The sequence below is a fragment of the Muscardinus avellanarius genome (genome assembly GCF_963383645.1).
Source record: "Muscardinus avellanarius genome assembly, chromosome: 2".
Taxonomy (NCBI): domain Eukaryota; kingdom Metazoa; phylum Chordata; class Mammalia; order Rodentia; family Gliridae; genus Muscardinus; species Muscardinus avellanarius.
In genome coordinates this window covers 42,468,318-42,495,826 of record NC_137787.1, presented here as the reverse complement: position 1 = coordinate 42,495,826, position 27,509 = coordinate 42,468,318, and the positions used below count along the sequence as shown (strand labels likewise).

Sequence of the window (27,509 nt, the reverse complement as noted above, 5' to 3'; positions counted from 1 at the left end):
TTTCAAAATAAACAATTTTTAAACTAAAATACACATGATGAGATTTTTAAAAGGTAGTAAATTGTACAAAAAGTCAAGTTAGAGTAAGGGGAGTTTAGAATTATGCATAGAGAAGAAATCAAGGAAAAGAGGACTGAAATATTCTTTGTAACAATGAAGCTATGAGTATTAGACTCTTGTTACCTCCTCATGTGAATATACTTCCATTTTGGACTGATAATATATTAAGTTTCTTAAACTTTGTATTAGAAGCATTTATAAAAATTATGATATGTTAATACTAATGAGAATTTTATAATTATATTCTTGAATAAATAATTTTGTTGCTTATGGTTCTGCCTTTAGAATATGAAACTTTTTATTTTCAGTCTAAATATTGAGTGAATCACAGCCTAAAGCCATTTTAAGTCACTGTTTCTAGTATTGCAGGCCATTTTGAAGGTACTATTTATTTGAGTTAATTTTTTAAGTGTTCAAGTGGGTTATGTTAGGGTTATGTTTTGTTTTTTAGCACAGCAGTACCATAGCATCTTAAAAAGCATAGTCTGGATAAGATTATCTATCTTCTGTGACCCATTTATCTTGTGTTTATTCTTTGTTGGTACTTTTTTTGTTTTATGTACTTATACTGATGTTGATCATTTCTTTCCTCCAGCGTGGATTTGTGGCATCATTTCTATCACTGTCATCAGCCTGCTGTCCTTGCTAGGTGTGATTTTGGTTCCCATCATTAACCAGGGATGCTTCAAATTCCTTCTCACATTCCTTGTTGCACTTGCTGTAGGAACAATGAGTGGAGATGCCCTTCTTCATCTGCTGCCTCATGTAAGAAATCTGTTCATTTTTTAAAGTTATTTTTATTAAGTTAAAGGGATTCTTTAGTAGAAAGCTAGGGCTGTACTGGTGTAGCATTTGTATTGTTTTATTTGCTTAGGATGAAATATGATTGTTTTTTTATTTTCACAGTTTTAATAGCAATTTATTTTCTGGTACTGGGGATTGGACCCAGGGACATTCTACCTCTGAGCTACACCCCCGGTCCTATTTTATTTTTTATTTTGAAACAGTTTCACTAAATTGTAGAAGGTCTCACTAGTTGCTGAGGCTGGCCTCAAACTTGTGATCCTCCTGTCTTGGCAAGTCATGGGATTGCAAATAGGCGCTACACACCCGTCGATTTTTTAAAAAATAAAATTAGGCCAGGCGTGGTGGCGCACACTTGTAATCCCCATGCTTGGGAGGTGGAGACAGGAGGATCGCGCAGGTCGAAGCCAGCCTCGCTGGCTTAAGAGACCCTGTTTCCAAATAAAAATAAAAAAAATAGGTGTCTGGTAGTGTATCCTGGAGGTAGAAGGGTTTCCAGGAACCCCAGTACCACCAAAAATAAATACATACATACATACATACATACATACATACATACATACATACATACAAACAATTGGGTTTTTAAGTAGCAGCAATGAGTGATAACATCTTTTTATTTGTGTGGTATGCCAGAAAAGCCTTTAGAAAGAAATATATAATGAGTGTTGCATTGATTATAAGTATAGCCAGGAAGTCACAGTGGTAAACTGCTGGGTGAATTAGTTGGTATGTTTTGTTTTATTTTTACTAAATACTTGGCATTTAATTGGTCATGTTTATTTAAGTTTATGATTCATTACTCCCTATTTTTATTTCCGATTTGATACTTTCAGTAGATCTAACCTTTGTTGGCATTTAAGTTTGGTCTTTTTTTCCCCACAATGAAAAGTAGTACTTTCCAGAGAAGTGAATAGAGTAAATGAAATGGAGGACTATCTTTTAAGTGAGATAGTATCTAGGGGAGCACTTTGAAAATTAAAAGCAGTTCACACAGGATCTCACACATATCTGGAATCTAAAACAGTTGATCTCATAGAAGATGAGAGGACAACAGTGTTTTATCAGAGGCCAGTGAGAATAGAGGAAAGGCAGGGATGGAGAGTCATCAGTGGGTACTGAGTTATAGTTTGATAGGAAAAAGAAGTTCTGAGATAGTATTTACATGATAGGGTAACAGTAGGTAAATTGAATGTACTATATATTTTAAAAGCTAGTAGAATAGATTTTAGATTTTTTTTTAACCACAAATAGATGATAAATGTTTGAGAAGATAGAGATGTTTGCTCTGATTCAGACATGTATTGTATTAAAACATTGTGCCCCGTAACAGTCTTGTGTTGATAAAAAAAATTTAACAAACAGGATAAAGTGTATTTTTTTATGTTCTTTAAGAGATTATAATCTTAAGATTAAAATTTCAGTTACTTGCTTATAAAAATTTTCTTCATTCTTACAAATAGTCTCAGGGTGGACACGATCACAGTCATCAGCATGCGCATGGGCACGGGCACGGTCACGGGCATGGACATTCTAATGGACATGAATCTAAGAAGTTTTTGGAAGAGTATGATGCTGTATTGAAAGGACTTGTTGCTCTAGGAGGCATTTACTTGCTATTTATCATTGAACACTGCATTAGAATGTTTAAGCACTACAAACAACAACGAGTAAGTATTTTTGTCTGTCTTCTGAGATACATAGCTCAGACCACAAATCATCTATGGACACATGCTTATCTTACTTACTGTATTAGTGCATGTTACATCTCTATCCTTCATTTCTTTTTCTCTTTGGGGAGTGTTCCTGGGGATTGAACCTCCTAGGATCTCACCCCTGCTAGGCAGGTGCTCTACCACTCAGCTGCACTCAGTCTCTATCTCGGCCTTTTAGCAGATAATCTTCAAGGGAAATGCTGACTTTGAACTTTACTACTTTTAATACTTTATTTTGGCATTTACAATCAAAATATAGCAGTCTTTGTTTTAGTTAAATTGTATTGCATCATAACTGATTGGTTTAAGTAGGATGGAAAAAGGTATTGATCAGTTTGTTTATTATAAAAATGTGTAAATATAAGCAAATCTCATTAGTCTTCTTGAATAATATTTTCAGTTACTAGTGACTTTCATTGTAATACCTTTCTGATGAAAATGGTTTTCCATAATTTACTTCAAATGATGCCTTACCAATAATAGAAGTACTAGAGGTAAGAAGAGGTCCGAATAAGGGGGCTTTTTAGGGAGAAGATAGGATGAAATGATGGAAATGGTGTTTGTTTTCAAGAATGATACCTGGGCATGGTGACATGCACTTGTGATTTCAGAACTTTGGAAGCTTAGACGGGAGGATCACAGGTTCAAGGGCAACATCAGCAACTTAGCAAGACCCTATTTCAAAATAAAAAAGGGCTGAGGTTGTAGTTTGGGGGTAGAAAGACTCTGGGTTTCATCACTAGTACCAGAAAAAAAAAAAAAAGGAAAAAAGGAAGCAGGGAAGGAATTAATTCATACAGTGTTGGTGGGAATGTAAATTAGTACAGCGATTATACAGAACAGTATGGAGACTCTTCAAGGGGAAAAAGAACGCTGAAAATAAATCTACCATATGATCCACTTATCCCCTTCTGAGTATGTATCCAAAGGAAATGACACCAGCCGACTAAAGAGATACCACCATGACCATGTTTATTGTAGCACTATTCATAATAGCTAAGATGTAGAATCGGCCTACGTGCCATCAACAGATGAATGGAAAATAAAATGTGGACTATATAAAGAGTAGAAAATTCTTTAGCTATAAAGAATTATTTGCAGCAACATGGATGGAAAGGAAAACAGTATATTAAGATAACTGCCATATGTTCCTTATATGTGGAAGTTAAAAATGTCTACCTGAATGTAAAATACTGATTAGGCCCAATACCAAAATACAGATAGACGAAATAAGTTCAGTTGTTCCACAACACAGAGGGATTACCATAGTTAACCATAACATATTTCTTATATACTTTTATTGGTGTGTTGTAGTCTCACATAATGAGTTCAGAGTGAAGGGTATACACATGCACACAGCACTTGGTGAGCACCCCCACAGCTCCCTTCTAACTCCCCCCTTCCCCATTCATGATACCAAGATTGACATTGTTATTTCACATGAGTGCATAATATATTTTATGAAGTCTAGAGAATAGCTCAAAGGCTACAGATATAACACAATGATAAAGAGGGGAAAATAGTAACTAGTAGAGTTTGATTAGTATATTCTGCATATGTTTTTAAATATACACTGAACCTATTAATACATACAATTAATACATCAGTAAAAAACTAAGATAGCATTACAGTAAAATACAATTATATGTAGTTTTGAAATTATGGTGATACTCTTAATTTTCTCCATTTTCATGCACCTCTAACATTGAACATATATGTAGTACAACATATATGTAGTTTATAGAGAAGTATAAAATCTATCTCTCACATCAAGAAATAGTTCAACAAACATGTGTTTGGTTCAGTTTTTTGTGTGTGGTACCTAAGGATTGAACCCAGGGGCATTCTACCTCCACGCTACACTCTGAGCCCTTTTTATTTTTTGTTTAGAAACAGGGTCTCATTAGGTTTCTGAGACACTAGGTTGCATCTCCTGTATCCTCCTGTCTCTGCCTCCCAAATACTGGGGTTACAGGTGTGCACCACCATGTGTGGGTCCATGTTTTGTTAAGTTTTTACAACTGCTCTTCATTGTATTTTGAACCTCAACTTATTGAAAAAATTAAATACGTTTATTTTGGGGAAAGAAATAGATGTAAGAGGGTTAAATCCCCCCAATGTGACAGCTTTTTTGTAAATTTTGAAATTTGGGATGCCGAAGACTAAAAGGAACACCTCAGTGGGGGCTGGGACTGGGAGGCTACTCCAAATCTAATACGGAATTCTTCTGCTCCGTCAAAGAAAGGCAGCTCGCCAGATGAATCAGTCCTTCTTCATTATGTTGACTAGACAGTGAGCACTCAGAGGTGATAAAGGATATAAGGATATGGCTTGCTTTTGCTTTCTTACTCTTTTCTAAGAGAATTAGTACTGTTCTAATAGCACTAATTAAAGACATTCTGACAATCTGTACAGAAAAATCAGCCACAGTATTAGAAGGACATTTTCAGACCACAACTTGCATAATACCCAGATGCTAATTTGTTCCAGCAAGTTGAGGCCCTTGAGGGTAATGATTTGGCAGGTTTCCAGGAAAGTGGACAGTTGGAACCAAAGCAACTGAAATTCTTGTGGGAGTTTTCATTTTCTTTAATTTCTATATCCTTGTCATTGACTTTTGTCCTGTTGTTGGCTTGCTCTTGTCTTCTCTTTAGAATGTCTCTGTATTTTTGTTTTCTCAGTTTCTGTTGACTATTGCTATGAAGTAACAACGTAAAAATGACTTATGGTAACAGTTTTGACTTCTTACCAGTCTGTTTCAGGAATGAGGAAAGATTTGCTAGACTCTTCTGTTCCACTTGGTATTTCTTAGAGTCAGTTACTCTTCTGCATTCAAGTTCAGCTGGCCAGGGAAGGGCTAGAAAGTCCAAGAGTGCTCTACTCCTGTCTGTCCCTAGTACTCCTCCACATGACCTCTCTTTAGAGTCATGACTGGAAACGTTAGTGGTTGGCTTTTCTGAGCAGAAGCAACGGCAAAACAAAAGCTGCCAGACCTTCTAAGGCTGTGCGGAACTGGCACTGATCACTTCTGCTTTATTCTGTTAGTCATTGAATCAAAGGCCAGGCAAAATGCCAGTGTCAACTAGGCTCTGCTCCTCAGGGGCGCAACAGAATGCTCATAGAGGGAAGAAGTGGGTGGTGCCTCATGCCATACAAGCTTACTTACTGTATTTTCTTACTGATTTTGTTTATAGGCCATAAACAATGTGTCAGATGTTTAAGTCTCCTAACTGTACAAGTCAGCTTTCAAAGACATTGGCTTTTATTTTCACATATTTGTTTTGAGAAGAACCAGAAATTTAATAGTTATAATGGTAGTTACATTGATGGTAGTGATAAAAGTTATACTGTTAAAGACATGATGTAGAGAAAATAAACCTAAACAATGAAATACTACAAATTAGTACTTATTAGTCATTGAGGACAGAGTAAATTATGTCCACTGTCTGATTACAAAGTGATAAGAAAGAATGCCTATATTTATTGCTAGTCATTTATTTAATGCCCATGTTTATGAAAGTTAGTTACTGTGATAGGTCAATTTCATATATTATTTCATTAATCCTCATAAAAGTCTTATAACTTTTATTTTACATTAGGATTCTAACTCAAATATGACTCCAGTTATGACACATGTAGGAAAATGTGGGTTGCATTACATAAAGAATAAAATGCAAGAAAATAAATTGTAATTTTTGAAACATTATTTAAAGTTTTTTGCATATTTTTCATTTGGGTAGCATATAGTAATTTGTTACTATGTAATCTATTCTTTAAAGTATATTAATTAAACCTTAGTTTATTTAAAATATATTTAAAAATATACAAATTTAGCTGGGTATTTCTTCTATTTAAGTCCCCTAATTCTAAAAGTTTTTTTTCCTTTTATGTATAATTTATGTATGAAGTTATAGTATAGCATAGTTATCCCCCATAAGTGTTAGCAAGGTGATATTATTGCTAATGTGGCTATAGATTTTATACTAATATCAGAATTTTTTCCCCCAGGGAAAACAGAAATGGTTTATGAAGCAAAACACAGAAGAAGCAACTATTGGAAGGAAGCTTTCAGATCCTAAGTTAAACAATACACCAGATGCTGACTGGCTTCAACTCAAGCCTCTTGCTGGTACTCAACAGTTCTTACAAAGAGAATCTTCTTCTTTTTTTTTTTTTTTTCCAATACTGGGGATGGAACTCAGGGGCATTCTACCTCCAAGCTATATCCCCTAGCCCTGTTTTTATTTGAAACAGGGTCTCACTGAGTTGCAAAGGGCCTAAGTAGCTGAGACTGTCTATGAACTGTGATCCTTTTGTCTCAGCCTCCCAAGTGCTGCAATTACAGTGTGTGCCACCATACCTGCCTCAAAGATAATCTTTTAAAATATAAAAACTGAACTGTTGCCTCTAAACTGTGCCTGCCTCAATTGAAAAAGTTTTTTCGTTTTGTCATTGTGGCTTCTCAAGCTTAGTTTCTAACCTGTTTTTCTTAAATTTAAATGTCTTATGATTTTGTTAGTATGTGAGACCAAATATATTATGGGGCAAGAAACATTTTGAAGTTCTAGTTTAGGAAAAATATATGAGTAAAAACAGTAGCTTCCCATGTAGTGAAGTAGTACTTTATTTCTTGACAGTGCAGAATCTTCTTTATCCTCCATCTGTGATTGGCAAAAGGAAAATTGCTTTTGTATTCAAAAGAGAATGGCTTACCTTTTTATTGAAATCTCTGCTTATTCATCTATATTTCCTTGCTGGATAGATGTAATAAGGGAGCTTACAGTTTTCAGTGAAACATAAAAATGTTTTGCATCCTAATTCTTCTCACCTTCTGTTTGAACTTATGTTTCCCTCAATGTACTAATGATTTTCTGTAAAAAAGGGCAGCCTAGATTCTGACTGTAGAACTCTGCCCCAGAATAAAATTGGGAAGTATCAGAAGCTTTTTCATTAAACAGATGGCTTTGGAAAACTAGTTGAAAAGCCAACCTCAGTTTTTAAAAGAATTGCTTATCTAGATGTATAGTGTTCTGAACTTCATGCTAGCAGTGACCTGTGAGTTATTAAGTAGGTGGAGCACTGAGGGATAGAAAGAACTTGCCATCAACTAACTCTATGACTTAGGCAAGTTATTTAAATTTTGTCTTTGTTTTCTTAAATAAGAGAGGTTACAGTATATTAATACTAAGATTCATTCTTTCTCCTAAAAGTTCTGGGTTTATTTTATCTATTTGGAATTGCTTTTAAATAATTTTTAGGGTAGCATATTTATTCAAGACTTTTTCATTTACATAAGAAATATTTATTACATTGCTCTTCTGCTTGGGTTTAAATTAGCAAATATGCATGTACTTATTGATAGAGCCTATCTTTTGCTATAATATAGGAACTGATGACTCAGTTGTTTCTGAAGATCGACTTAATGAAACTGAACTGACAGATATAGAAGGTCAACAAGAATCCCCTCCTAAAAATTACCTTTGTGTAGAAGAGGAGAAAATCATGGACCATTCCCACAGCGATGGATTGCATACCATTCATGAGCATGATCTCCATGCTCCTGCACATAACCACCATGATGAGAATAAAACTGTGCTGAGGAAACATAACCATCAGTGGCACCACAAACATTCTCATCATTCACATGGCCCCTGTCATTCTGGGTCAGATCTGAAAGAAACGGGAATAGCTAATATAGCCTGGATGGTAATCATGGGGGATGGCATCCACAACTTCAGTGATGGGCTAGCAATTGGTAAGTGGACTTGAAATTTGTTGCATTGTTTTTCTGCAATATTTATCATTGAACTCAGGGTCTCATGCATAACTAGGCAAGAACTCTACCACTGAGCAATATCCTGAACCCTTTTAGACTTTTATTTTGTGACAGGGTCTTGCTAAGTTGCCCAGGCTATTCAATTTGTGATCTTTTTGCCTTTTCTGAGTAGCTGGGATTATAGTTGTGTACTACTGTACCCGGATAATTTGTTCTCAACGGATGCTTTTTTCAATTTTCACTATGTCCATGCTGATCTTATGAATTGTAATTCATAAGATTAAAATTAATCTAGAGCTTGCCGGGCGTGGTGGCGCACGCTTGTAATCCCCGCGCTTGGGAGGCAGAGACAGGAGGATCGCACAGGTTCGAAGCCAGCCACGTGCGCTGGCTTAAAAGACCCTGTTTCCAAATAAAAATGTAAAAATAGGTCTGGGAGTGTAGCCCGGAGGTAGAAGGGCTTCCAGGAACCCCAGTACCACCAAAAAAAAAAAAAAAAAAAAAAAAGAAAAAAAAATTAATCTAGAGCTTAACAAATTTGCTAGTATATATTACTATGTCATTTGGGTTTTCCAGAGGGTATGGTTTCATATTTGATAGTTATATTTGAAGATTTAAAGGTAAAATTTGATTTGTTTTTAAACTAATGTTTTCTAATGTGCTTTTTAAATAACTTGATTTTTCATTCAAAGTACAGTTGCCTTATTGAAAAAGTGACCTTAGCATATTTTCAAGTCCATTTGTCTGTTCTTAAAAGGGAACAGCTTAATTTCAATGTAGGATTTAATAGATTTTTTCACATCCTTGAAAAAAGGTGAAGAAATTTTTTAAAACATTAAAAATCTATTGTACCAAATTCAAATACATTAGAATCTTTCTAATATAAATTTACATGACCAATTTAGAGGAACATTGAACATGATCAACACATGATTTTCTTCGAGATGCAGATCATTCAGAAGCAAGCTTTGGCTGCTTTTAGAAAGCAGAAGTTATACTTTGCATACACAGTAGCTGTTAACACTAAAGACTAGATTGTCTAGTAGACCCAGATCATATATTCTATTGTATGTTCAAAGACTATATAGTATATAAGATAAATGAGTTACACATATATTATTAAATTAACATTATAAATTATTTTAACAAGATAAGTTAACATCACTTGTATTTTTTTTTTAATCCTCCTCAGGAGCAGCTTTTAGTGCTGGATTGACAGGAGGAATCAGTACTTCCATAGCTGTCTTCTGTCATGAACTGCCACATGAATTAGGTAATATAACCTTAAATATTTTTTTAACAGATTTTATCAAATCTATGATTTCTTCAATTGTAGATACTTCTAATTTTAGAGATGTTAAAACATTAAAAAAATGGCTGATGACAAGTATACAGTGTCATTTAGTTTAAGGTATAATCCTGATTTAAAATGTAAGAAAATGTATGCTTCTTAAAATTTCATGAGGTGTTCATTTGTGTGTGTTTTCCTTGCATTCAATAATATAATTTTATGTTGAAGGATCATAAATTACTAGTTCACTGAATATAATATTTATAGAGAATTATCATTTCTTTAATACCAAATTTTGCTGTTAACCCACTTTAACTTTACTTTATATGCCATGTAATATCTCTCTCCATATATATTTATATATGTTTATATATATAAATACATATTTATATATATTTTTAAGAATCAGGGCATACCTAAGTCAGTCTTCATAAATGATGCAAAAATAATGTTCAAAAAAGTGAACTGAATAGTTATTAAAGAAATTGGGATATAGATAGAGTTTTAACTGTCACTAACTGAAGTTTTGGAATAATCATTAATTTCAAATCCTCATAAGAGGTTTGAATGAATGATTTATTTGATTATATATATTGTATATAATAAATATGGTAACTTATAATGTTTTATTATATATGTATATATATTAACATAACAGCAGTGGATCATGTTAATTTATTTTAGCAGGCATACTTCATTTTCTCATTCTTTATGCTAATGCTACCCTTTGTCAGGAAAGAATGTTTATCAAAGGATGAATAGACTTGCATGTTCAGTATAAGTCCCAATTCAGTGATCCTCTGACTTTTAAAATGTTTTCAATGTTTTAAGCATTTTAAATGTCTTAATATGTTTATACAGGTTCTTACTGAGAAAGGGAGGTAGAGAAGAATATGCAGAAGACTTTGAGAACTTAAAATATGAAATAAGGCTAGAACAAAGATTTTAAGTGAAATAACTTACTATTAAGATTATTATATAGAAACATTTGTAATGCTTCATAACAGCAGTTCATAATTGAAAATTGAAAATATTTGAGCCAAGCATGGTAACATACGCTTATAATTCCAACATTTGGGAGGCTGAGACAGGAGGATCTGAGTTCACAGCCAGTCTCAGCTGCTTAATGAGGCCCTTTGCAACTAACTCAGTGAGTCCCTGTTTCAAAATAAAGAATAAAAAAATTGGTCTGGGATGTCACTCAGAGGTAGAATGCCCCTGGGTTCTACCTCCAGTACCTAAAAAAAAGAAAGAAAATGAAAACACTTAAAAGTACTATTTATAACACTAAAAATATGAAATAGTTAACATAAATCTAACAATATGCATAAAATCTCTGTTCGAAAAGCCACAAATCAGAAGCAAATGTCATCAAAGGAGACTTAAATGAAGAGATATATCAGGTTCATGAACCAGAAGACTCAATTTGTTACAATGATAATTCTTCCTGTAGACTAGAGTGCATTCTTATTCAAAAGCCCAGCAGACTCTTTTGTGAAGATAATGAGCTTTTAAAAATTTTTATAGGGAAATGAATTTAAATAGACAGAATTTTTAAAGATTTGGAAGTTTGAAAATCAATAGAGCCAGGCGTGGTGGTGCACGCTTGTAATCCCCGTGATTGGGAGGCGGAGACAGGAGGTTTGTACAGGTTTGAAGCCAGCCGCACTGGCTTAAGAGACCCTGTTTCCTAATAAAAAGTATAAAATAGGTCTGGGAGTGTAGCCCTGAGGTAGAAGGGTTTCCATGAACCCCAGTATCACCAAAAAAAAAAAAAAAAAAAACAATAGAAAAGTTTAAAATTCTGATAAAGCCACAGTAATAAAATCACTTGATAACGATAAAATAATAGATGTATAAATCAGTGAAATTACCATAAAGTCTTCATATCAGTGGAAGTTTATTTTTAACAAAAGTTTAAGGAAAATTTCACGTAGAAAGATTAGTCTTTTCAACAAATGATGCTGTAACAATTAGATGTCCAACTTTCACCATTGACAAAAATTAACTCAAACTAGTTCGTTAATCTGAATGGAGAACCTAAAAATATAAAAAGTGTGGAGAAAAGACTAGAATGTCTTTGTGTACTGAGTCAGGCAAACTGTTCTCAGGCACAGCACTAAAAGCAAGACCACTAAGAAAAAAAGATAATAAAAATGGACTTCACAAAAAAACAACACAAAAGACATTGTTGAGAGAGTAAAAAGAATCCACAAACTGACAAGAATTTTGGAAAATACATAACTTATAAAAAAAACTTTATGGTCAGAATATTTAAAGACCTCTCAATTTAGTAATAGGAAGATAACCCAAACAAAAAAAGGGAGGTGATTTAAACTGATACTTCACTAAAGAAGGTCAACAGATGGCAAATAAACATTAGAGTTCAGCTCCTGGATTTGGCATTATGGCTGCAGGGGCTGTGGAACAACTAGAACTCTCATATATTGCTGGTGGGAATAATTGTTGTTGTTTTGAACCCATGGCCTTCTACCTCTGAGTTTCACCCTCAGTTTTCCTGCCCTTTATTTTTTTTTTTTTTATTTTGAAGCAGAACTAAATTATTGAAGTTCTCACTAAGGTGTTGAGGCTGGCCTTGAACTCTGATTCTCCTCTCAGCCTCCTAAGTACTACAAGTAAGGTTGTAGGTGGTTTACCACTGCCCCCAGCTGATGAGAACTTAATTTCTTTAAAGTTAAAAATGCAGTTAACTGTGTGACCTAGCCACCCCAATTATTAAGTATCTGCTCAAGAGAAATGAAAACTTAAGTAGATACAAAAACCTATAATTGAATGTGTATAGCAACTTTCTTGTAATAACCCTAAACTGGAAACAACCTAAATGTCTTTTAGCTGATGAATGGTTAAAATATAATTCATTTGTGAGATGAATGTTAATTTCTTGATGTGTATAGTAATGTGGATGAATATTACAAGTATCGTGCTAAGTGAAAAAATCTACATATGTATACACACACACACACACACACACACACACATATATATGATTCTATTCATATAATGTTCTTGAAAAGGCAAAATTTTAGAGACACAAAGCAGATTATTGGTTTGTGTCTAATTGTTTATTGTCTAGGGAGGAGGGACCTAAAGTAATTTTAGTTAGTAATAAAATAGTTCCTGAATTTAATGGTGGTTATGGTTACATGGTATGTGTGTTTTATCAAAATTCATAGAACTCTACCTGAAAAAAGAGAAGTAAAATTTGTGTTAGCTTATATCTTTATCTTAAATGATGTTAAAAAAACAAGTTATCTTGAATGTTGATTAGTTAAGTCATTGCTGTTTGGTTGCTACTCAAGAATGTAGTAAATCAGTGTGCCATCTAGTAGTATCAGGAAAAGTGACAAAATTGATGTAGCTTGTTACTATGACAATGTTAAGTATTTAATAATTTTCCTTTTAAAAACCACATGAAACAATGTATTTATTAACCTAAAAGCCACGTGTATAGTTTTATTTTCCATTATATAATGTTGTGTTAATTGAAATTGCCTCTTAAGCACAGTTGAATTATTGAAAATTTGGAGGAGAAAGGTGTGAAGTAAGAAGTTAGGTGTCTCTTTCCTTAAAGGAATTGATTGGGTTGTTGGGTTATTTATCTTCTTAGGAGTAAATTTCTTGAGTTCTCTGTATATTCTAGATATTAGCCCTCTTCAAGTAGCTGTAAGGTCTATGGTCTTAATTTCCAGGTCTTTTATCCACCTTGAATTGACTCTTGTACAGGGTGAGAAAATAGGATTTATTTCCATTTTTCTGCATATGATTAACCAGTTTTGCCAACTTCATTTGTTGAAAAGGTTATCTTTTTTTCAATGTGTTTTTGGCCCCTTTGTCAAAAATCAAATGGCTCTAAGTGTGCAGATTTGTTCTGAGGCTTCTGTTCTGCTTCATTGGACTATGTGTCTGTTTTTGTGCCAGTACCATGCTGTTTTTATTATAGTATAGTTCGAAGTCAGGTATTATGATGCTCCCTGCATGGTTCTTGTTGCTGAGAACTACTTTGGCTATTCTGGGTTTTTTGTTGTTATGAATTTTTAGTACATAGATATTAAGATTCTTTCTTAAGGGAAAATAACATCACTAATCAGTAGTCTAGATAGCACCTTGCACATACTAACTGTTCAGTAATCAACTAGGTATTTGTACAATTAATAACTGAAACAAAAGCTACTGCTTTTGACCCTGTCGTTTCAAGATTATCTCTAGCAGCATTTCACCCTTCTAATAACATCTCCCTGAAGAGTTAATGATTTTTTTTCTAATGTTCCAACTTTAGACAGATGAATGAAAAAAATGGTTTTTTTTTCTTGTATATGTATGTGGGGTTTTTTTTGGGGGGTAGGGTGTCAGTTGAGGTATTTGTATGTATACATTTACATTTCTAGGAAAATAATTCCAGGATTTTCCCTCTTGTTACTTGTGTACTTTTGACTTGCGTCAGCTCTTGATTTGACTGACATTTGCTAATGTACCCATGCTCCATCACAGTTAGAAACCAGGCCTGGACTTTGGAGCATGGCTGCTAGGAACCATTCATGTGCACCATTATGGCAGCACAGAATCTCACACTTTTAGGATTTTCACAATCAAGGATGAAATCCCCCCCACTCCCAGGAGAAAAGAAGAAATTTAAACAAACAATAAAATATACTCACTGCTATCTTTGTTCTTAAGCTATTTCCCTCTGAAGAAAGAGCAGAAATCAGAGTAGAGAGCTCTTGTTATTTATTATAAAAGATCAGTGATGGTTCTTTTTTCTTCTGTATTTTCTAAGTTTTTATTTAATTAAAAAAATTTAAGCCAAGTATGGTAGCACATGCTTATAATCCCAGTACTAGGAGGGTGAGATAAGATTATAGGTTCAAAGCCAGCCTCAGCAACTTAGTGAGGCTCTCTGCAACCTAGACGACCGTTTCCTATGTATGTATGTATGTATGTATGTATGTATGTATGTATGTATGTATGTGAGTATAGCCCAGAAGTAGAAGCCTCCTAAGTTTCATCCCCAGTCTCACACACACACACACACACACACACACACACACACACACACGCTTTAGGTTATCATAGAGTTGGCTTTTGTTTATAGTTATTTGATGATTAACATGTATCACTACAGTCAGGATACAGTTCTATCATACCCCCATACTGCCACATACTATGTGTTGTTACTCAAGTTGTACCTTTTTAATGTAATTCTTGATTTTGTGTTTTATTAGTTTTCTCCAGATTTCTGTATTAAATTCCTCTTGTTTAAGCCAGGCATGGTGGCACATGCTTGTAATCCCAGTACTTGGGAGGCTGAGACAGGAGGATCATGGTTTGCAGCCAGCCTCAGCTACCTAGTGAAGTCCTCTGCAACTTAGTGAGACCCTGTTTCAAAATAACGAAAAAAAATTAGGCCTGGGGGTGTAGCTCGGAGGTAGAATGTTCCTGGGTTCCATCCTCAGTACTGCAAAATAAAATAAAATCCTCTTGTTTGAAAATGCTCCCATTATGTTTTAATTGCAGGTGATTTTGCAGTTCTTCTTAAAGCAGGCATGACAGTAAAGCAAGCAATTGTATATAACCTCCTCTCTGCCATGATGGCTTATATAGGCATGCTCATAGGCACGGCTGTTGGCCAGTATGCCAATAACATCACACTTTGGATCTTTGCAATCACTGCAGGCATGTTCCTCTATGTAGCCTTGGTGGATATGGTAAGATATTTTATATTTTTTGTTGTACTAAAACCTGCAAATAGAATGCACCTTCCAAATATGTAAGAAATCTTTGGAAAGAGTTTGAAGCCAAACTATTTCTCAAAATATAGCATATTTTTAAAGATATGTAATATCCTGAATAATCTTTTATGGAAAGGCATTTAAGTAAAGTTCTTTTTATTTGGAAATCAGTTGACACTGAAAATATCAAGTGATGTCACTACTCAATCAGTATTTAGAGACATGATTACAAAAAATTTATACTGCTTTGAATACTGATATTGGAGTGCTAGTGTTTTATTATTGTCATTAAAATCCTTTGAACTTACTAATTTATGGCAAATGATAAAGTACTACATCTGTTTGGTAAGCCAGTTTTCTTCAGGAAATGGTGTATACTCCGAGAGATTGGATTTATGTAACTTTAAAGCTAATGTAGGAACTAATAGTTTCATTTAATTTTGCTTTAATACCCCAAATTTATTAGACAGTGGTGTTTCTACACAACTAGCAATTTGGTTAGTTCTTGGTTTTGTAATTAGATACTGCATTCACTTTTTTCCTGGTATGATCAATCACACAGTCTTATTTCATAGTTATATAGCCTAAATTTTGAATCAGAATTAATGCTTATTTATTATAGAAAGCTTAAAAACGTAAACAAGAAGAAGAAATGAAAATAATTTATATTCAGCTACCTAGAGGCATCTGTTTCCCCCTCCTCAGATCGCTCAATAGCTCATTTCCTGTGCTCATCCTCAACTGATAACCTCGCTTCCTGAGAACAGTTCAGCTGTCCAGACACCTCCCATGGGTTCCCATCACTACTTCTCTCCTTGGTTTATCTGTGCCCATGTACCTTCCTTCCATTTCTTCCCTTAAATTCTCTTTTCTGTGAAGTTCTACCCTCTACTAGATCATTGCTATCTGCATATAAACCATGTTAACTTCTCCCTTCTTGAAAAGGAGAAAAAGGAAAACACAGTCTGTTAGCTCCACTTTCTGCTCCAGCTTACAAATCATTGCTATGCTTCTCTCTCTTAGCAAATCATCACTTATTTTTCAATTCTTTTTTTGGTCTGATCTAGTCAGTTTTCTCCCTGATTCATCTGCCATAACTGCTTTTGTTAAATTTACCATTGATCATGACTTTTAAGTTCACTGGTCATTTTTTAGTCTTTTTTTTTTTTCCTTCTCTAACAGCAGCATTTGACAGCTGTTCTCCTTTTCTCTTTGAAACTACTTTTTTTTCCAAGTAGGCTTTTTTTTTCCCTTTCCTGCAGTATGGGGATAGAACTTGGGGCATTTGACCTTTGAACTATACCCCCCAGCCCTATTTTTTATTCATTATTTTGAAACAGGGTCTCACTGAGTTGCAAAGCGCATTGCTAAGTAGCCGAGGCTGTCCTTGAACCACGATCCTCCTGTCTCAGCCTCCCAAATGCTGGGATTACAAGCTTGCACCATCATCCCTGGCTTATAAGTAGGTTTTTATAACACTGTACTTTCCTGACCTCTTCCCAACTTTTTGACCTTGCTTTGTTTTTTACCAGATACTCATCTTCTCCAATACCTTTAACTGTTGGTAAACACTGAGTAATCTCATCTCATTGTTTTAAATATTTATTCACTGACAATTTTAAATTTATAGCCCAGACCTTTCCTTTAACTATAAACTAAAAGACACATTGCAAGCTTATGATGTTCAAGACTCGGCTCTTGAAACTTGGTAGGCTCACTTGCTCTTGCATGAACATTTCTTACATTATTAATCTTCTCATAAATAACAATTCATTCTTCTAGCTTCTCAGAGCAAAACCTGAGCCGTATCCCTTTTTCTCCATTCTTTGTCCTTTCCATGTGTGATTTTCTAGTAAGTCCTGAGGCCTCTTCTAACCACCTGCACCCACCACCCTCATCCAAGCAATCTTTCTTTTAATTCCTTATTCTGCCCTCCAAGCTCTATATCACACCTCAGCTAAGGATCCTATTAAGAGTCTGTGCTTCAGACTCTTCAGTACCTTCTCATTCAGAGTAAAAGCTTCAGAGTTCTCTGACTACAAGGCTTTTCATCATCCCTCAACATTTGCACTTTGTTCTCTCCTGACTTTTCCTAACCTTACCTAATTTCCTCCATCTTCCCTCATGAGGCACACTGCGCCTCAGCACTATAGCTCTTGCTCTTTTCTTGCACACCTTCTCATGTCTAGCTCCCTCAGCTCCTTTTAATGAGGGTATGCTGCCTAAAATTTCAGGCCGCCCATAATTTCATCCCCTAATCACTTATTTTGCCTTTTTGTCCTGTGTGCCTGTATCTCAGTCCATTGATAACTAAACATTTCACTTATTTATCCAATCCACTGCCTTCTCCCCAAGGAGTCAGCTTTGGGAGGGCAGACACTTGGGTCTTATTTCATGGACTACTGGAAGTTCATAATACTGAATAGAGCAGGAATGGATGGATTCTTGTACTAGGAAAATATAAAAGAATGAGTTTTTACAGTACGGATTTTTAGTTTAATGAAGAAAAGTAGCCATTAATTATAATAGTTGATATACTTTATTATATAGTGATGTACCATGTTTATGGAACTGCAGAGAGGCTGACTGAAAAAGAAGTTAGGGAAGTTTTCTATAATAAAAAATTAAGAGCTGAAGTCGTAAGGAATGTAGAAGAACTTACTAGAAGCAAGGGTATATTAAGTAGCAAAATACTGAATAAGTAGCAAAATTCCTCTGACCAGTAAGTACTCCTGGGATTGTATTCCGAGAAAATAGTCTAAAACGACTACTGCTGATAAGCAAAAATAAAACCTTTTCTTGCTTAAAAATTCTTAAATTGTCACAGCTTTATTGGAAATACTCTAAATGTTCAAGAGAAAGAGAACAAACTATCCACATATATTGTTAAAGTTTAATGATACTAAAATTATGTATTTTCTAATGTTAAATAGGAAAAATGGGTTAAAATTATATCCATATTGTCATCAGGTAGGTGTTGGCCAGACCATGACAGCCACACAACATACCATGCTAAAAAGATTAGACTTATAAATGTTGGGGAGCCATTGAAAAGCCTTAAGCAGTAGAATAAAATCATATTTTAATTTTAGAAAGGCCACTTTGGCTGTAGGGAAGAAAAGAAAGTTTTGTTAATTAAAGGCATTCTATAAGGCATCAACAGTACCAGAAGCATTCAGTTGACATAACTACAGGATGTTCCAGCAAAGGTAAATGGTTTTAGGGAATATTGGGTGACTTTTATCAATATGGAAACACTTTGTATTTTAACAAGTGTGGATATACCAGTAGGTATTGGTTGGCTCTTAGTTGTGGTTGGGACAGACAGTATGGTTGTTGGTATTCAGGAAAGAATTGAATGTAGAGTCACATTGCCCATTCTGGCTGGAATGTACATTTATCTAGATGAATTTCTATGAAGTACCCTGTACATTGTTTATTTTTAAACACTAAGGAAAAGCTTTGATAACAATATTATTTAATATTTTCTTATTAAATCTAAGGAAAATCTTTTATAACAAAAACTCAAGAGCTATATACTCAGAGTCTTACTAGAGCTTGATATAGGAAATTGCCAATTAGTACACTTTATAAACTTTAAATTACTTATATAAAGAGCTATTTCTTTTTTCAGCTTCCAGAAATGTTGCATGGTGATGGTGATAATGAAGAACACGGCTTTTGTCCAGTGGGGCAATTCATTCTTCAGAATTTAGGCTTACTGTTTGGATTTGCCATCATGCTGGTGATCGCACTCTATGAAGACAAAATTGTGTTTGACATCCAGTTCTGACCATTCCCAGTGATCACCAGTGACCATGAGAACGTTACCATGCAACTTTGCATCTGTTCCTTGTACTGTATGCACATTGCTCAAAGAAAAGTCAGTGGCTTGCACTACTTACAAGTTCCTTAGATTTGAGCCTAACCACAAAAGACTGGTGCTCAGTACAGTTTTCCCTGTGTGAAAAGGTCATTTAAAAACATAGTTGATGATAAAGGAGAAAGTAAGACTCCATGAACCAATGTTGATACAGGTTTGATTAAAACTTTTTAAAAAATAATCATATAAAACACTAAAGTAGTCTCTTTTTAGTAGAAACTTCTGTGGCTATGCAGAAATAGAAATTAAACCAAAAATCATTTAAACTTTAAAAATATTTTAAATGGACTTTGAGCAGACATTTGTGTGTGCTAAGAAGGAATTTTTAGTGCCCTTCAGCTACATAGATACATAAGGTAATAGGGATCAACTTGACACAACTTTGAAACCGCCTAAAGTAGACTTATAGGAACTAGAGGAAAGCTCAGGCTGCATTAGAGTATGAGTTTAGCATCGGGAAAAGCCCTTATTCTTGAACCTAGAGTTACTATTTTTGTATATATTTGCATAGTGTTTAAACTTGCAGCCTAAACTACTGAAATTTGTGATTGTATGTTTGTGTGAGCTTCGGTTTAATGAAAGATTCATAATGGTTCTTTGTATTATTATAATACTTGGTGTTTGGGGTATTTTTCTGGTTTTTTTTAAACTTTAATTTTGTATCTGTTCTGGGTTTTCAGGGAGGTGGGTGTCAGAGCATGTGGTCAAATGGAGTTTGTTAAAATTATAACCCTCCAGGAATATCAAAGAAATGAACCCAAACATGGTCTAGTCGATTTTCCAATTAAGAGTACTAGGTGAATTGGGAAATTTAAGTTCTGAACGTTCACAATACACAAATAGTTTGGCCTTGAAATCAATGCCAAATGAACACATGCTGTGGCTGGGAATACAGTTGTAAGGCAGAAAATCCAGGTTTACCATGTTTGTAATCTTTATATGAAATATCAAATAGTTACCATGGATACCATGGCTCTCATGGTACCAAGTAAGTAACTGAGCTGAAATCACTTGATCAGTTTGTGCCAAGATAGCTGTTGGTGCCTGACAGGGATTAGTCTCTTTTTAGGTGCCCTGTTCTCCTACCATAATTGTAAATGATTTGTGAGAAGTGCAAGCCATGTTTATTCTGAATTTTGACTCAATGATTTGCAGTACTAGTCACACGCATGTAGCTTTCTGTTTACATCTTGTGCTACATTGTCTTCGTTTTCGCCAGGTAAACTATATTTGAACCGTGTGCAGCTAGCTTTGTTTTAATCTGCTTTGCAACCAGTGTAGCTCTTTTAAAAATCTTACTGTTCAATATAAGAGCCAAACTCTGTCCATTCCATTTTAAATGTTCCCATTTATTCCTTCTCCTTTCCTCTTATTCTATGAAGTTTTTAAAACAGAAAACTTTGAGAGCAGCACATGCATCCACGTGTTAATAGGTTATTGCCAGTGTTTCTTCTTTATGCTGTAAGCAAGGGACTAGGTAGTGTTACATCTTTAATTTATGCTTGAATTTGAAAAGTTATCTCTGGCCTTCTCCATTGCCTCTTTGTCATAAGTAGGGGTTTTATTCATAGACTGTTTTCAGCATCGGGCACTGAATTGGACAGTCCTCATCTCATTGCTTGTCCCTTCAAGCAACCTAGCTAAAAGGTGCTGATATTTTATTTACTGCCAACTTCAAGTGATTGAAATATCTAGCTTTTTGAACAGAGATGTTTATAGTTCATTTTGAGGGTTTTATACCCAAGGAGGATGCTGCATTCCAGCATGAAATCTGCTTCATTTCAAAGCAAAAGCTGGAATATCCTCCCAGTCTTAAATGCCTCATTTAAAGCAGATCGGTAATGCTAAAGCATATAAAGTTTTATATTCTCTCAAAAATGGTATTATCTTTATTTGCTAGATTTTCTTAACCTTTTCAGAGTGCTGTAATGGTCGCTGCTAGTATTTTGATAGGGTTCCACCAGTATTTAGTTTTCATGTCATTCTAATGTATAGTTTCAAGTGTTATTAGACAATCTTAATTCCACTACATTTCTGTTTGGCTCCAACATTCCATTTCGCTTGACCAGTCTAATTTTAACATGTGTTTGTTGGAGGTCATAAATGTTACTTGTACAATGCTGTCACTGTGTGACATCCATATGAATTTTATTGTATATCACATTGCACTCAATCAGCTGTGATTATGCTTAGAAATACTATAGTAACTAGATGCAGTGTGAATTTTTTCCATTAACAGTAAGTCAGTGGCTTAAATGTGATTATGGTCCTGCAAGTTGATACTTGCTAAAATATCTAAACATTTTTGTTGTTGTAACTGAATCATTTTTTAAAAATTTATAAAGCTGGAAATTATCAAATGCTGGTTTTTTTTTTTTCATTGTCAACAGTGGTGTGTCATTTTATGTATGTTCCTAATGCTTATGGAACTCTCCCAAAATAAAGTTATTCAAAAGAGCAAATATACCGATTTTTTTAGTCTCTATTTCAGAATATTTTCTTAAAGTATGAATTGTTTTAAATGTAGGCTGAATTTGCACTTAAGCAAACTCTAATGGTCAGATTTACTTAAGCTAAAAAAAACAAACAATTTTAATCATAAAATGTACTTTCTATTTAACCATCTAGGGAGAAATAGGAACAGGAAATGACATGTTTGGGTTATGAGTTCAGTTGACATAGGAGTGCTACGCCCCTTCCAATCCAGTGCTCCTTGGGATGGTCAGAAGGAAGAGTCATGGCAATCACAAAATTTGTAGAATGGCCGGTGGTGGATAACGTTCCTCTCCGCTCGCTTGTCTTATACAATGGAGCAACATAACTTGGCCGTTTGGGTATATCTGCCCTCCTACAGGGCTTTAGCCACATCTGGAAGAAAGGACATAACTCTATAAGTCAGGAGTATTATACTTAATGTATATTCAAGCCTAGAGTGGTATATTCAGAGTAAAGTTAGTCATGTCTGCAAGTTTTTTTAGTCCAAATCTCTTCCACAAAGAAACAAAGCAGGCTGGATGTGGTGAGGCATGCTTGTAAACCCAGCATTTGGGAGGCTGAGACTGGGTGGGGGGAGAGCTGGGGTTCGCAGCCACCCTCAGCTTAGGCCCTTTGCAACTCAGTGAGGCCCTGTTTCAAAATAAAGAATTAAAAATAGGGCTGGGGGTGGGGTTCCATCCCCAGTACTGTTAAAAAAAGAAAGAAAGAAAGAAAGCAAAAGGTGTATAGGTGCATTTTGAGATGGGTGAGTGTGCAGGAGGACCCTGGGGAAAATGAAAAGAGCCAGGCGTGTAAAGCCCAGAGACAACAGCACAGCAAGAGAAAATATCCCATTACTTGCTCCCGTAGCTGGGAAGGGATGGTCTCTGTTCCAGGTGGTAAAGATGAAAGAAGAGTTCAAGCAAACTCTCAGTGTAGACAGTGGTAATCCTAGCTCTGGGAAGGTTTCGTGGCCCTGCAAACCTGTAACCTAAATAAGCTGAAACCCACAGTATTCTTATTTATGAAAAGGAATTCTCATTTGTAATCCCCAGGATACTGCAGCCAGGAGTCATGAAGAAGGGACCTCTCTGAATTTGAACTGCCCCAGACGCCAGTAACCCCTGTGTATTCCCATCTCTTGGGTCCCATGGACATTCCTCTACATGGGTTCAATAGCTAGAGGCCTCATGGCTGAGTGGAATGGCTGGCAAAACCACTAAGTACTGCTTAGGGAAAAACGTGTGAGGCAGAGGGGAGCATTGAGGAGCCACCACCACCCCCCAAGGCGGGCCTGGCAGTCCTCTGTGGGTGCCAGAGTGGAGGGCGCCTACTGTCCAGTTCCCACCACCCTCTCCCAGCACTGCACACAGGCACCTGCACTAGCAAGGTGGAGAAATGATGCCCAGGCCCACAGAGGTGTGCTGGGGCAGTCTGAAATGCCTCTGCGCTACGGCTGTAGTCCCAACCCCAGGACCACACCTAGGAAGATCCAAAGCTGAATTCAGTTCCTCTTCTCCTTGGACCTGGAAGCATATCAGCCTAGTGTTTTACCAGGATTCCCAGAGGGTGCTATATATGAAAGAAATAGGGGAGGTGGCTGCTGCTCTGTCCTCTGGATGCACAGTCTAAAAAGGTCTGAAAAACTTTATCAGTCCCAGACACATCCTGTTCTCTGCAGGGAGCACCTCAACTGGAAAGAATTTTGCCTAGCTCGAATTCCCATCTACTCCCATTTAGTCTCTGGCAGGCTACAAATGAAAGAAAAAGAAAAGGAAAGGAGAAAGAAAAAAAAAAGCCAAGTTGTCACTCCACTCTCAGGGCACACAGTGTAAGTCTTAAGTCTGGAAAGAATCCACGAGAGAAACGTTACCCCATGTCAACCATTCTGCTCTTGCTCTCTCCTGTGAGCACCTCCCTTGAGTGGGATTTTGCCCATTCCCCAGGCGTGGACAGCTATGGGCATCCGATGTCCCCCTCCTGGGTGGCACTCTCATGGTAGAGCAGAGAGAATTAGCTTTTGCTGCCATCACACCTACACGGTTGCCCTGCATTGGTCACACACCCTGTCTGACCACCCGCCTTCAGCTCTCCCTGTGAAGCATGTGGACTCGCACCAGTGTCTAATTAGAGAAGAGGAACTTCAGGCCCCTCGCCACTAATGGGCTGGCCGGTACCAGAGACCCACAAAAGTAACAGAGCTAAGGTAGTCGTGCCTGAGGAAACCTCTGTCATCATTATGGTCCACCATTCCCATGTAGGAGTAACCACAGAGGTTGAAACCCACACACTGCTGTTGACACCACACCTGTCTGAACTGTTAGAGTGTTCCCAGTCTTGGGGAACTCAAAGCCAGTGGTTCTCAATGATCCAATAGGTACTGTGCCAAACTCACTAATCACAGTCAAAGACCCTATAAGGAGATTACATGATGGTACCCAGCTGGAAATGAACTTAACACTGTATAACAAACTGACACATCTTCAGGGGAAAGCTAAGAAGCCTTTGCTAAAAAGGCCATCCCATTAAAGTACTAAGGTCCATTTCACCAAATGCACAAATCTCAACATAGCAGCACAAGAAAAAATTAGTTATAATGATATAAAGATAACTCTCAGCCAGGCATGGTGGCAGATGCTTGTAATTCCAGTACCTGGGAGGCTGAGACAGGAGGATAGCAGGTTTGTGGCCAGCCTCAGCTACTTAGGTCCTCAGCAACTTAGACTCTGTTTCAAAATAAAAAAATAGGGCTGGGGTGTAGTTTAGAGGTAAAATGCCCCTGGGTTCAATTCATAGAACCTGTTCCACCAAAAAATCATAACTGTAGTAATCAATTCCAAAGATTTTATTAAAGTGGATGAAATGCCTGATAAATCCAAAGAATGATTTTAAGAAAGCTCACAGATTCAAAAGAATACAGACAAACAGATCAAGTAAAATTAGGAAGACAATGCAGAATATGAATGAGAAGTTCAGCAAAGAAATAGGGACTGTAAAAAAATATCAGAAATCTTGGAGCTCAGTAAGTCAGGTTAAAAAAAAAAAAAATCAGTTAAAATATGCAACAGAGAGCCGGCATGGTGGCGCACACACTTGTAATCCCAGTACTTGGGAGGCAAAGACAGGAGGATCACAGGTTCACAGGCCGCCTCAGTTACTTCATGAGGCTCTTCTACAACTTAGACCATTTCAAAATAAAGAATAAAAAATAGGGCTCAGAGTATACATCAGAGGTAGAATGCCCCTGGGTTCAATCTCCAGTACCAATAAATAAATAATAAATAAATAAAACAAAAAGTAAACCCCTCAACAATAGGTCAACAGAAGAAAGAATACCAAAACTTAAAGGCAGGTCTTTGATAAATTAATACAGAAATAGAGAAAATTAAAAAGAATGACATGAGCATAGATGATCTTGGAGATACCATTAAAAGGTCAAACATCCCTATCATCAGAATTCCTTAAGAGGAAGAAAAAGATTAAAAGAGAAAATAAAAACAACACACACCTTCTTCAAAGAAATTATAGCAGAAAACTTACCTAATTTGGGGAAAGACATGAACACCCATGTAGATCTATAAAACCCAAATAGAAATGACAAGAAAAATATCACCACACTATATTACAGTTAAACTGTTGAACGTACAGGACAAATAGACACTTCACAAAAGAAGAAATTCAAATGGCCAATAAATGTAGGAAAAATGCTCAACATTATTAGCAGTCAGAGAGATGCAAATCAAAACTACACTGAGATTACACCTAACTCCAATTAGAATGGCAATCATTCAAAACAAATGGCAACAAATGTTGGTGAGGATGTGGAGAAGTGGGAACTCTAATACATTGTTGGTGAGACTGCAGATTAGTGAAACCACTTTGGAAAACAGTATGGAGGAGCCTCAGAAGAATGGGAACGAACTTACCATATGATCTAGCAATACCACTTTGGGTATCTACCCAAAATAATGGGAACCTAACTACCATACTAATGCATGCATGATCATAGCGGCACAATTCACCATTGTCAAAGGAACCTCCTTATAAGACCTGAATGGCATGAAATGATATATTGCAAGTCCTGAAAGAAATGCCAACCAAGAGCACCATACCCAGCAAGGCTATCCAGAATTGAAGGAGAAATAAAGACCTTCCAAGATAAGAAAAAACTAAGGGAATTCATGACCATCAGATCAACTTTACAAAAGATGCTTAAGGGAGTCCTACACCCTGAAGAAGTTGAAGAAAGATACTTTCATGGTAGCATGTGAAAGTATATATACCACTAGAAAAGTAAAAGCACAAATGAGAAATAGCTATCAGGTATTAAACCATCAAACCACAAAGTTGAGTAAGAGGGAGAATTGAACAGGAACATTTAAAACAAACTAAAAAAATAAACAAAATGATAGGCATAAGTCAGAGGAAGAAGAGAAGGAATAAGGTCGACACACAACCTACATATATATATATATATATATATATATATATGGAAATACAGTGAAGCCCATTAATTTCTGTGATTAATATAGGTTAATAATAATAAAATTTCTTCCAGATAGTTGCACAAGTTCTAATGTGCATATAAAACAGTTTCCTCATTTAAAATTAAAAAAAATACATAACTGTATTCCTTTATTAACTATAATATAACCACACTGTTTTTAAAGTCATTATTCAAATTCCTAGAATGTTAAGCATAGGATTTATTGTGTAGCCTAACCAATTTTTTTTTGTGTGTGTGTGTGTGTGTGTGTGGTACTAGGGATGGAACCCAGGGGCATTCTACCTCTGAACGACACACCCAGCCCTATTTTTTATTCTTTATTTTGAAACTGGGTCACACTAAGTTGCTGAGGCTGGTCTTGAACCTATAATTATCCCGTCTCAGCCTCCCAAGTACTAGCATTACAGGTGTGAGCCACTGTATCTGGGCCCAAAATTTATTTCTAATCCTAATAACCCAAACTGGCAATATGCTTGTGTTCATTGGCAGACCTGGCCAGAGTATCAAAGAACGAGACATCCCTATCCAATGTGCACGTTCCCAGGTAAGTTTGAAGCAGGTGAAGTACTGCTTTCTTATTTCAGCTCTCAGAACTGTAAGCCAGTGTTTTCTTCCCAGTCTATTTAGAGCCAAGTTGTTCACACTTGTGTGTGCCCTTGTTGGTGATCTCATTGTTTAGAATGACCCCCACTGTCAGGTTGCAGTGCAGTGTAGTGTCCCTGTGTGCCGCCTGCAGAAAATACTGGGGTCTGTTCAGGTTCAGGTGGGTGTCATAGAGGGTGCTGCTGACCATGGCTTTATGTTACACATTCAACATTTTCTACTTAATAGAATGTCTCTCTCTTTTTTTAGGACTTGTTTTTTTGTTTTAATTAAAGAGTATCTCTTAAACAGAAACAAAACATGATTCTACATCAATCAACTCATATAACTCAGACTACAGAAACTTAATCCTCTATTTACCCCAGGAGCAATGACTAGTTCACATGTTTGCTAATCTAATGTTGGTAATGACTTTGGAGAACATAACTACCATGAATAACAAGAACTGACTGTGTATGCCCATGTATATGTCATTAGAAAATACTAACCACTGGTACTGTATCATAAAGAATTTTGGGATGTGATTCTGCAAGTTTCTTGATCTTTCTATTCCAGGAAGCTCCATCCAGAAACAATCCATGAATGAAAACACCTGAACATAAGAGAAACACATTAATGTTAACACTTTGAAGATGCATGTTGATTTGG

General features: G+C 35.9%; 2 protein-coding genes across 2 annotated transcripts in view; one reads left to right on the top strand and one right to left on the bottom strand.

The window, feature by feature from the left end:
- Nucleotides 1–19,186, top strand: part of SLC39A10 (solute carrier family 39 member 10) — a gene marked incomplete at its 3' end in the record, with an annotated part of 361,744 nt that extends 342,558 nt beyond the window's left edge. Inside the window, exons 4-10 of the mRNA XM_080689821.1 lie at nucleotides 656–825; nucleotides 2,328–2,534; nucleotides 6,588–6,708; nucleotides 7,966–8,334; nucleotides 9,548–9,628; nucleotides 15,179–15,369; nucleotides 19,028–19,186. Coding sequence (XP_080545947.1) covers nucleotides 656–825; nucleotides 2,328–2,534; nucleotides 6,588–6,708; nucleotides 7,966–8,334; nucleotides 9,548–9,628; nucleotides 15,179–15,369; nucleotides 19,028–19,186 — 1,298 coding nt within the window. The remainder of the gene's footprint in view (nucleotides 1–655; nucleotides 826–2,327; nucleotides 2,535–6,587; nucleotides 6,709–7,965; nucleotides 8,335–9,547; nucleotides 9,629–15,178; nucleotides 15,370–19,027) is intronic.
- A 2,751-nt stretch (nucleotides 19,187–21,937) lies between these two features.
- Nucleotides 21,938–27,509, bottom strand: part of DNAH7 (dynein axonemal heavy chain 7) — a gene marked incomplete at both ends in the record, with an annotated part of 253,563 nt that continues 247,991 nt past the window's right edge. The window contains 2 exons of the mRNA XM_080689358.1: nucleotides 21,938–22,144; nucleotides 27,350–27,453. Of these exons, the coding sequence (XP_080545484.1) occupies nucleotides 21,938–22,144; nucleotides 27,350–27,453 (311 nt within the window). The remainder of the gene's footprint in view (nucleotides 22,145–27,349; nucleotides 27,454–27,509) is intronic.